The following is an 11892-nucleotide window of genomic DNA, read 5'->3' as shown; positions in this document are numbered from 1 at the left end:
GGTGTTCTGTGTCAGTTTTGCTCTGTTCCTGGCTTAAACAGACGCTTAAACAGACGCCGAGTGCTAGAGAGCTAACAGACAACATTCCCAGGGCGAACATTCCCCCTTGCATGCGGCAAACAAAGGCAAATGGTTCCCACGCCGAACGTTCGCCCCGCATGGCGGCAAACGAAGGTGAGAAACAAAGGGATAACCGAGCAGACCAAACAACGTTAAAACAAAAGGATATACGGGTGGAACAAGCTAAGTAAAAACAAAGAGGAAAAACAAGCAGACAAAAAAAATGCACAGCACAACCCCCTGCCAGGACCCAGAGACCACCTGGAGGACCCCCGGGCCAGGTACGTGCACTGCACCCCCTACGCCCAGCCACACAGCACCCCCTTAGAATAGGGAGGAGGTAAGAGGCAGGGAGAGAGAGACCCCCTAATCTACCTCCCAGGGAGTGCCCAGCTGCTGCAACCTGCCTAAACAGGTGGAACCATACTCCCCCCCCCCCCCTGCAGGGACTGCTGGACGCACTCCACAGACAGACCCATCACCTGAGCAGTACAGGGTGGCTGTCGGCCATGGCACACTGTGACTCAGACAGCAGTAGCCCAGTCATATGTGTGCCCTGGAGCATATAGCTCACCAGCCACCCCTGAACCAGCATGGGGCCTGTCGCCATCGACCCAGCGCGGAGCTAAGGTCTGCCCGAGCTCGATGGCCAGGCTGGGGAGACTACCAGGATCTATATTATCCAGCCTGTCACCCAGCTCGGCTGTTGATTGTAGATCACAGGAAGCAAAGACAGCAAAAAAAAAGGAAAAATTTCAAAGACTCCTGGTCCCCACAGGGAGCCAGGTCCTTCTCCTAGACAAGGCAGAAAAAAACTGAGCTGCTGGAAGCAGAGTGAAGGGTTATAGCCAGTAGGACCGCCCCCTGGGCAGTACTGTGCTGGTTTGTTATGTGTTCTGCCTAATCCTCTCCTAAAGGTGGCGATATAACCCTAAGGTCAAGAAGTGCTGTGTCCGTCAATGAACTAAAGAGAAATTACAGTATTTGATAGAACATTTTCCATTGTCCTGGCATTTTTCAGGCTTCGAGAAATGAAATAGGCCATCAGTACAATTTTCAGGTATACGTATATCCCATAGTCTATGGACTCTATAACCTACCTACAAACTAAATAATATAAACTACTTTGGGTTATTTTCACCAAAGAAATGTAGCATTTTGGCCTAAATTTATGGAGAAGGATTTATTTGCAAAATGTTAAAACAAAAACAAAGAAAAACCTTGTTTTTTTCAAAATTGTTGGTCTTTTTTTCATTTATTTAGCAGAAAAAACAACCCAGTGGTAATTAAATACCACTGAAAGAAAGTTCCATTTGTGTGAGGAAAATGATAAAAATTTAATTTGGGTAAAGTGTTGCATGACTAATTGTCATTGTGACAGCGCTGATAGCTAAAAACTGACCTGGGCAGGAAGGGTATATGTAAAAGTGTCCAGTATTGAAGTGGTTAAATTACTCAAATCAGACTATTAACGTGACAGCAAGGCAGTTAGCATTTCCAGAATGAGAAATCAGCAATGGCAACCTCCTTATTGTGATCAGAAAAGGTTTTGTAAGTGATGCAAATCCTGATTATAAACACCAAGGTTTTTTTTTTTATTCAAACACATGCATGTATAAAGGCACTTTGAAGTGACTGGCACACATAGCTGGTTGGCACACTTTCACTTGACCTTGGAATAGAAATAACTTGCAGTGCTTTGGAATGCCCAATGCTTGCACTTTTCTCATCTGTCTATAGAAATCAAGCAGCAGAGCTTAACATACATAGGGTGAAGACTATGAAGCTTTTCTATATACAGAAATACCTCGGATTGCGAGTAATGCGGTTAACGAGCGTTTTGCAATACAAGCTATTATTTTTTTTTAAATCCTGACTCGGTTTCTGAGAGCTGTCTCGCAAAACGAGCAGGAGTAAATCCTCTGCGGTGTGCAGTATCGTATTTGGCCAGAGGTGTGGGGGGCGCTGGTGACGCTCGGAGCTTTTTCGTGTGTTTCCGAGTGCATCTGAACAGCTTCGAGCGGTTACAGGCACCCCCCCCCCCACCTCTGGCCACATGCGGTACTGCATATAATAGAAGTCAATGTGGAAGAAATTATCTGAGTTTCTATTGACTTCTATGGGGAAACTCGCTTTGATATACGAGTGCTTTGGATTACAAGCATTCTTCTGGAACAAATTATGCTCGTAATCCAAGGTACCACTGTATACAGTATACCACAAAAGTGAGTACACCCCTCACATTTTTTAAAATATTTTATAATATCTTTTCATGTGACAACACTGAAGAAATGACACTTTGCTACAATGTAAAGTAGAAAGTGTACATCTTGCATAACTATCTTACACATCTTGTGTAAATTTGCTGTCCCCTCAAAATAACTCAACACAGCCCTTAATGTCTAAAACTCCGGCAACAAAAGTGAGAATGTCCAAATTGGGCTCAAAGTGTCAATATTCTGTGTGGCCACCATTTTTTTTTAGCACTGCCTTAACCCTCTTGGGCATGGAGCTCACCAGAGCTTCACAGGTTGCCACTGGGGCTTCCACTCCTTCATGACAACATCACGGAGCTGGTGGATGTTAGAGACCTTGTGCTCCTCTACCTTTGGTTGGAGGATTTCCCATAGATGCTCAATAGGGTTTAGGTCAGGAGGCATGCTTGGCAAGTCCATCACCTTTACCCTTAGTTTCATTAGCTAGGCAATGGCCATCTTGGAGGTGTGTTTGGGGGCGTTATCATGTTAGTATACTGCCCTGTGGCCAAGTCTCTGAAGGGAGGGGATCATGCTCGGCTTCAGTATGTCACAGTACACGTTGGCATTCATGGTTCCCTCAATGAACTTTATCTCCCCAGTGCCAGCAGCTCTCATGCAGCCCACGATCATGACACTACCACCACCATGCTTGACTGTGGGCAAGACACACTTGTCTTTGTACTCCTCACCTGTTTGCCATCACACACGCTTGACACCATCTGAACCAAATAAGTTTATCTTGGTCTCATCAGACCACAGGACATGGTTCAGTAATCCATGTCCTTAGTCTGCTTGTCTTCAGCAAACTGTTTGCAGGCTTTCTTGTGCATCATCTTTAGAAGAGGCTTCCTTCTGAGAAGACAGCCATGTAGACCAATCTGATGCAGTTTGCGGTGAATGGTCTGAGCACTGACAGGCTGGCCCCCCCACCCCTTCAACCTTTGCAGCAATGCTGGCAGCACTCATACGTCTATTTCCCAAAGACAACCTCTGGATATAACGCTGAGCACATGCACTCAACTTTTTGGTCGAACATGGCAAGGCCTGTTCTGAGTGGAACCTGTCCTGAAACCGCTGTATGGTCTTCACTATGCTGTAGCAGGTTTCAGGGTCTTGGCAATCTTTTTATAACCTAGGCCATCTTTATGTAGAGCAACAATTCTTTTTTTCAGATCCTCAGAGAGTTCTTTGCCATGAGGTGCCATGTTGAACTTCCAGTGACCAGTATGAGAGAGTGAGAGCGACAACACCAAATGTAACACAACTGCTCCTCATTCACACCTGAAACCTTGTAACACTAATGAGTCACATGACACTGGGGAGGCAAAAAGGCTAACTGGGCCCAATTTGGACATTTTTACTTAGGGGAGTACTTACATTTCTTGCCAGAGGTTTTGAAATTTATGGCTGTGTGTTGAGTTATTTTGAGGGGATAGCACAGTTACACTGTTATACATGCAGTACACTCAATACTTGACATTGTAGCAAAGTGTCAGTTGTTCAATGTTGTCACATGAAAAGATATAATAAAATGTGAGGGGCGTACTCACTTTTGTGAGATACTGAATATATTGCAGAATGTCTGGTATCACCGTTTCACAAATTTCTCTGAAAGATCTTTGGAACAGATGAACTGACATTACTGAGGAAGGAGAACGCCATCTCAAAGTCCCTGTGCTATGTAATTCCTCATTCCAAAAGCAACAAGATTATGCAATATTCACCAAAGAAAGCAGTTTAAACTTCATATAATTTCAAGACTTATTAAGGGACAAATAAGGCAAAATAATGAACTTCAAGAGCATCATAACAAATGGTATATATAGTTAGAAATAGTTCTCTTATATATAGTTCATGCAGACAAAAAATAAGTATACTTGTTTTTGTTCATACTAATGTTCTGTAATTCTGTCACTGATGGAAATTTTTTGGTTTACCTGTAAAATCCTTCTTGGAATACATCACAGGGCACAAGGTACTTTATATATTCAGGTCTACTTGGGTTATGCTGGCAGTTTGAAGTGAATGGATACTGGCCAAAAAAAATGGCAGGAAATTCCCACCCAGACATGACCTTTCCCATCTCAGCGAAGCCTCAGTTTTGTATCAAGCACGAAAGAAGAGAAAAAAAAAAAAAGAAGGAATCCCTGGGTCCTGTGATGTACACCAAGAAAAGTATTTTTACAAATAAACCAAATATTCTGACACACTTGGTAAGGTTGAATAAAAACAATAGTCCATCCAGTTGAACCTGTGTTGATGTGTTTGTGTAGATAATTTCCCATAGCCCTGTATATTGTGTTTTCTAACATGCAGGTCCAAGAGTCTTTTGAAACTATCAATACTTCCTGTTGACACCACCGATTGTGGAAAAGAGATCTTAATTGTTCATACATGAGGTGCTTCTTATTCAAGGCTACTTGCAATTTCCCAAGGCACTGAACATGGGGAATGGGCAACACAGCGAAAGGCCAACAGTTTTATGTCCTAATCCTAAGCTTCCTGATTCAGGTGGGACAAACAAACCATGTTGGGGGAAAAAAAAAAAAAAAAAGGGGCCAAGGCCTCAACACTTCTTAAAGGAGTTGTAAAGTCTTATGGTTTTTCACCTTAATGCGTTCTATGCATTAAGGTTAAAAACCTTTTGTGGTGCAGCTGCCCCCCTTTTACTTACCTGAACCCAATCTTTCCAGCACTGAGAACGAGCCCAACAGTACCAGCCACTGTCGCAGGTCCTCACTGGATAGATTGATAGCAGCAGGAGCCATTGGTTCAATCAAATCCAGTGACATGGGAGCCAGGGAGGTAGGACCAAGTCCTGCAGTCTGTGTAAATGGACGCAGCAGCAGAACTCAGGAGCGCACCCGCATGAGTGCCCCCATGGAATGCATCTCTCCGTAGGGGCACTCAATGTGGAGGAGGAGCTAGGAGCACCACCAGGGGGACCCCAGAAAAAAAGGATCAGGGCCGCTCAGTGCAAAACCCTTGCACAGAGCAAGTAAGCATGACATGTTATTTAAAAAACCTTTACAATCACTTTAATCCTGGGGAGGAGCCAGGAGGAGATCCTTGCAGGAAAGTGCAGCCAACTCCAGGAACTGGGGAGCCAAAGTACTGGCAACCAAAAGAACAATCTTATGCCCTATACACATGGTCGGAAATTCAGACCGAAAAGGTCCGATCGGATTAAATTGTCGGAAAATCCGATCGGACTTTTTCTGATTGTTTGTAGAGAATTCCGATCGGACAAAGTGCCACGCATGCTCAGATCAAATTACGAGACCAAAGCTATTGGCTACTAGTATCAACGTTGTCCCGTCGTAACGAACGATCCAATTTTCAGACAACTTTGTCCGACCGTGTGTGTGCAACACCAGTTCAGGACAAAATCCCTCGGAAAAAAATCACACAGATATTGTTGTCGGAACGTCCAACCGTGTGTACAAGGCATTACTCATAAGAAGCAACAAGAAAGGAAGAAACTTATTGGAGAGGCTCAAAGGGAGGAGTCTGCAATACAGACAAGATTAAGGGAAAGCCCCACAGAGATAAAAACTGGGGGTGGAGGGGAACAATTCATGTGAAAGCACAAAGACTTTTACAAAGGAATAGGACACAAGAGGTCTATGAAGCAAAACGTTCAAGGCTGAGATCTGCCCCTTGCTGGTACTTAAAGCGGTATTAAACCCAAAACCAAAAATATAATCTATTGTCATTTACCATCTTAAGATTTGGTGGCTGCATATTATTCTCAGTATTCACCTGGTGATCCAGGCAGTAACACACATCTTGGACCACAGACTGCAGAGCTGCTCCTACCAGAGAGAAGGGTGCTTTAAAGTGGTTCTAAAGGCAGTTTTTTTTTACACCTTAATGCATAAAAAAAAAAAAAAAATCTTCATGCAGTTCCCTCCCCCAGCCCCCCCATACTTACCTGAGACTGATCTTGATCCAGTGCACTAGAGCAGATTCTCTGTCTGCTCTCTCCCTCATCATTAGCTCAGAGAGTGCAGCAGAAGGGATTGGCTTCTGCTGCGGTCAATCACAGCCAGTAATAACAAAATGAGTATTAGGCAGGACCGAGTTCCACTGTCTGTGTCAATAGACAGAGCAAGCCCCCAGTCCTCCCATACCTGATAGAGGGATTTGGAAGTCCACACTAATCATCCCCACCCCATCTGCATAAGGCCATGGCTTGATGAGGGTTTGTAAGCCATTGATAGCCTATAGGAAAGAGCCAACTAGCTGAAAAGAACGTAGGCAAAAGCCAACACCTAACTGGCAGTCACCTCCAATGGACAAGTGTCCCAGGTACTTCCCATGTCCTGGGGCCGATGTGCAGTAAACTGCTGCACTGTGCAGGGACTGTGGCAGAGAATTTGCACTGTTGGTCCAATTCTGTGCTGTAGGAACCTGAAAATACATGTGTTACTGAGCCCAATAAACAAGCAAAATGGCCTCTGTGCATGCAGGCCACCCTTTTTTTTTGTACAATCTTTATTTATTAATGAAAGGCAAAGTAACATCGCATCACAACATAATTTGTCATAATCATATTCAGTAAACAGAACGCATTTCAGTTTTTCAAAATAACAAAAACAGATAGAACACATTGAAACATATAAGAGAAGCTATCACCTTGCGACCCATTATCTAAACTAAAGCAGGAAGAACTCAGTGACCAGGTAGGGAGCTGGAGACGGGATCCCTCCTACACAAGGGGGAGGGAGGCAGAGAAAGAGAGAACCCCCAACATAACCAAAGAAAAAACAGACGGGGGAGTGGATACCTCCAACCTCTGCCAGTTGTGGGTATCTCCGGGGAGGAGTGATACTTTGGGGGCAGACCAGCCCGTCGTATGGGCAGGATCGGGGCTCAGGGCAGTGCAGTAAATGGAGTGATTCGGCTGGGCGAGCATGGAGGGAGGGGAGCCGCTTGCACCTCCAGCTTACCTCCCTCCATGCGGCGACGCCAGCCGGCCCTCATCTAGTTCGGGTTATCCACACCGCTGTGGCTGCCGTCTAATAGCAGAGCCCCGACCCCCAGCCGGCGCCCCCATGCCCCGCCCACCACCTGGTGTGTCAACTACTGGGTCATTCTTGATCAGTCGACCAATATAAAAAGAGGTGAGAGAAGTCAGAAAAAGGATAGAAGACGAGTTGAGGGAAAGATAGAGTAGTAAGGAAATCAGGTGGAACATACCTGGAATCATACGTCCAGCTCCGCCTCCGCGCCACATCTCCCCATCACATGACCGTATGTGATATAACTAAAAAGGAAAAATTACACCTGCTCCCACTCCTCTCCGGTTGATTTTGGGCCAGGACAGTCTAGCCTAGGGACTCGTTTCTAACTAACAGGCCGCCCTTTTGAACAGCCTCAAAGAACAGGCTACACTGCAGGGCAAAACCTGCTCCACTGTAACATGTCAAGCACACAGGGCTTTTAGGTAGTTGACCACTAACCCATAATACCATACCATAACCAAAACATTTTTAAAAATGTTATTACGTGTCCTGTTCTGTCTGTAAAAATTTGTTGTAGAAGCATTTTATAGCTTGTACCCTTAAACTTAAATGCAATTGCATTTTGCAATTCCATATTGTACCTGTCCAATACAGAAATGGTGCAGGAATTCTGCTACATCAGTGAGGAAGACTTGAGCCTTTGCCAACCATTGCTAATCTGCCAATGTTAGATCAGGTCTAACGAAGCGGATCATGGCTACAGGATGATTGTTAATACCTGGTAGAAAGTACAAGTTTCATTTGAACAGATGGCTAGGCTGTACATCCAATAGTTTTTACTAGATTGTGGTATTGCTTGAAGAAGTTTTGCAACACTTAGGATAATGTAAAGTCTTTCACAAATTTCCCAATATGAATGAAGGTGACAGGTACTTAAAAGTGCACAGTTATCTCACTATATGTTTCAAAATGATTGGTTAATAATTTAAAGATTTATTTACATGTGGTTAGCGTTAAAAGGGGCTTAGGCCCCTTTCACACGGGCGGATAGAATGGTGCTTTTAGCTGCGGATTTTCTTCATTTCTACCGCAGCTAAAAGCACACAATGCTTTCCTATGGCCCCATTCACACACAGCGTTTAGCGGCGATTTCGTTACATGCGGTTCGGTGCGAATAGAAAAAATAGAATTGTATGCGTCCAGGTGCGATGTAGCGCAGCTATAAGCACATAACCACAGGTAATCGCAGTCTTTTGTGTCAATTGCGGCCAGCAGCGTGAAAGAAGAAAAAAAAAACCCGGAAGCACATCCTATACAGCAGGTGTACCTGGGAAATGACACAGGAAGTTGAGAGGGATGAAAGGGGAGAAGACAGCATGGCGGCAAGAGACATCTCACACGAGGCCATCATCGCACTGGTGCAAGCCCGACCAGAGTTATGGGACTCAGAATGCCCAGGATATGCAGACCGAGTGCTGAAGAGAGCAAAGTGGGAAGAAGTCTACAAATATGTCACACCGAACTGGGACGAGATGTCTGCAACTGAACAGGATAACCGAGGTGAGTGCAAGGTTTGTTGTGTCTATGCAGCAGGGTACACATGCATCCTAGTAAAGATTTTACCCCCTAATGACCAGGCCATTGTATGTTTTTTTTATATATTGCAGGAAAGGAGGTTTATACACGTTGGAGGTCCCTGCGCGACCGTTACAAAAAAGAAGTCAACGAAGAGAAGGCTGCGGAGAGAAGCGGAGCACCCTCAACTCGTCGCAGGCCTAACCCCCATGCAGAGGCTTTGTCTTTTTTGAGGCGCACCACTGAGATGCGCACGTAAGTATATCCATTTATTTTACTTAGCGATTTGTGACCATTAAAGGCATATTCATGTTCACTTTTTTTTTAAACGTGTAATCTTTATTGTTACCTAGAACTGTGTCAAGTGTCCCTGTGAGAGCAAGCGCAAGGCGCGAAAGTTCGTCGCCATCACCATCAGGAGACGCTGACACCAGTCAAGAAACCACAGAAACAGTGTCATCCCAAGAATATCATCCATCCACTCAAGAACCTGCGGTATGTATTTTAAAAATGTCACAATTTCTGTCCACAAAAGACGTTACATTTTGAAAAGGCAGCTGGTGTTGGCACAAATGTTGTAGAAACAACAACGACTTGTTTTTTTGGGCAAGGTGTGACTTGTTCTTCTGGCTTTGGAGGTCTTCAGTGAGATCAGGTTTTTGCAACAAAACAAGTACCTGTGTGTGATCTATTCTAAACAGGTGCTGCAATATTTGTGCAAGCCATCATATGCTGTTCAGTGTGACCTCAGTATCAGATGCATAATCTATATATTATAATATTGCAGGCAAATCCAGATAGGAGAGTCCGGTCTACTACTACCACCCGTCGAACACGTACTCAACAAGAGACACCTTTTGAGGAATATTTCAACCGTATCATTGAAGAAATGAGAAACCAATCACAAAACCAGGCAAAAGATGATGAATTCCTCAACATCTCAGACCCCGATGTTATGTTTTTAAGAATGTTGCTTTGTGTAATCAGGGAGATTCCTGCAGATAAGCGCACTGAGGTCAGGGGTGATATACATGCCTATTTAACGTATATTGTGTCCGCTTGCAAAGAGCAACGCCCATATCCTAAATTTCAGCCATGGGCTATGGGTTTTAATTCACCTAGTGGGTCTTTCAGTAGACCAATGCCCAGTCAGCAGTGCCATGACACAACATCTGCCATTAACCCTTATGTAGGACCCCCACCACTGTATACATCTTACCCGTCTAATCCTGGTTACCAAAGGATGCATGTGCAGCCACACCCAGTGTCTTCACCCTCATCTTCCCATTCAGGATCACCCATAGATGTTGGCAGTGAACCAAGCCATTCTTCCCTGCGTAACCCTAATTATTCAATATATGAAAACTTATAGTATTCCTATGGCAGTGATATGACGGTTGTATTTTTCTTGTTGTGTAATGTTACTTAATGTTTTACCTACACTACTTAATGTTTTACCTACACGAACTAATGTTTACAACAAACCCCAGATTCCTCCATGTACACTGAACTGTACGCACAGAAGAATCTCCCACTGTCCCAAGCTTATACATGTTGCTACTTGGCCCCACTTGCTCTCACAATACCTGAACTTTCTGATTGGGTGCTAGCATTGTTTAGGTTGAGAGACTTGGCCCAGTGGGTGATTACCCCATCTACACAGTGGAGTGTACATGGCGACATCTTTTGCACTTTCTCCATCTAGCCAAATATTTCAGAACTGTTTACCGCACTCAGTGCCCATCTTTGGCCCCTTTCACACGGGGCGGATCAGTAATGATCTGCCCCGTGATGATCCGCTCGCTCAGCGGGATTGCTCCGTTGTCCCCGCTGAGCCGGCTGCGGACAGGGCGGTCTCCGCACACTGTGCAGGGACCGCCCTGTCAGCTCTCCACTCTCCTCTATGGTGATCGGACGAGCACGGACTGTCTGTCTGTGTCCATCCGATCGGCTCTGCAGACGGATAGAATAGGTTTTTACTCCGTCTGCAGAATCGGACTGTTGCGGAGGCGGACGATATCGGGTGCCACCGCAATTGTCCGATTCTGTAGACGGAGGGAAATCCAATTTTTCTAGCCATCTGCAGAGCGGATTGGATGAACACGGACAGATGGTACGTGCTCTTCCGATCCCCATAGAAGAGAACAGAGAGCTCACAGGGCACAGTGTGCCGGGACAGCCCTGTCTGCCACCGGCTCAGTGGGGACAATGGAACAATCCCTGCCGACCAAGCGGATCTTCACGGGACGGATCATTACTGATCTGCCCTGTGTGAAAGGGGCCTGACAGCACTTCAGGAATACTGTAACCTTTTTTTTTTTTACGGGGGGTAGTGGGGGATATTTTGTGGACTCGTTATCTGTTGCACTTGAAATTCAATACTTTAAACTAAAAGGAGATTTTATATATATATATCTCTATATCTCTATATCTCTATATCTCTATATCTCTATATATATATATATATATATATATATTCCAAAGGAATTAAAAAACATTTTTCTATACTTGCAAGCATTCAATGTTTTTCTATTTTTTTTATACACCCTGTGCAGTGCAGGAATACTGTAACCTTTTTTTTTTTTTACGGGGGGTAGTGGGGGATATTTTGTGGACTCGTTATCTGTTGCACTTGAAATTCAATACTTGAAACTAAAAGGAGATTTTATATATATATATTCCAAAGTAATTAAAAAACATTTTTCTATACTTGCAAGCATTCAATGTTTTTGTAATGTTTTTCAATTTTTTAAATACACCCTGTGCATTGCAAACGATAGAAATAAAAACAATTTAAATTGTTGAAAATTGTCGACTACTTTATTTAAGGCAAACGTGAAAACTGACACAAAAACCTGAAATATGTGATGAAAAAAACATGCAACAATGGTTAAAAATTTATACATAGTCCAATTGCCATGGCAGCTGTCCATCTTCACTCAAAAAATAATCAGTGAAATGTTCACGGACTTGTAGGGCCTGATTACTTGGACGAGTGCCAGTAACAGGACCTATGGGTTCCTCATAAACAG

General features: G+C 44.1%; 1 protein-coding gene across 1 annotated transcript; it reads left to right on the top strand.

Annotated features, from left to right (window-relative positions):
• Positions 1 to 8317: 8317 nt before the first annotated feature.
• LOC143987425 (uncharacterized) lies at positions 8318 to 11253 on the top strand. Its single transcript, XM_077486122.1, has 4 exons — positions 8318 to 8845; positions 8953 to 9115; positions 9214 to 9355; positions 9648 to 11253. The coding sequence occupies exons 1-4, from the start codon at positions 8620 to 8622 to the stop codon at positions 10230 to 10232; spliced, it is 1116 nt and encodes a 371-aa protein (XP_077342248.1). The 5' UTR covers positions 8318 to 8619; the 3' UTR covers positions 10233 to 11253.
• The last annotated feature ends 639 nt before the right edge of the window (positions 11254 to 11892 follow it).

The sequence above is a fragment of the Lithobates pipiens genome, unplaced genomic scaffold (assembly GCF_037356315.1).
Source record: "Lithobates pipiens isolate NorthernLeopardFrog02 unplaced genomic scaffold, aLitPip1_a1.2 Scaffold_18, whole genome shotgun sequence".
Taxonomy (NCBI): Eukaryota; Metazoa; Chordata; class Amphibia; order Anura; family Ranidae; genus Lithobates; species Lithobates pipiens.
Note: the sequence above shows the minus strand (reverse complement) of the source record. Positions and strands in the feature narration are given on the sequence as shown.

What these genes read in the sequence shown, in the direction of transcription:
- LOC143987425 (XM_077486122.1), top strand. Translation starts at nt 8,620, where the DNA reads ATGACACAGGAAGTTGAGAGGGATGAAAGGGGAGAAGACAGCATGGCG. An exon ending in CGCACCACTGAGATGCGCAC is followed by an intron (nt 9,116 to 9,213) that starts GTAAGTATATCC and finishes ATTGTTACCTAG; the next exon opens with AACTGTGTCAAGTGTCCCTG. An exon ending in CATCCACTCAAGAACCTGCG is followed by an intron (nt 9,356 to 9,647) that starts GTATGTATTTTA and finishes ATAATATTGCAG; the next exon opens with GCAAATCCAGATAGGAGAGT.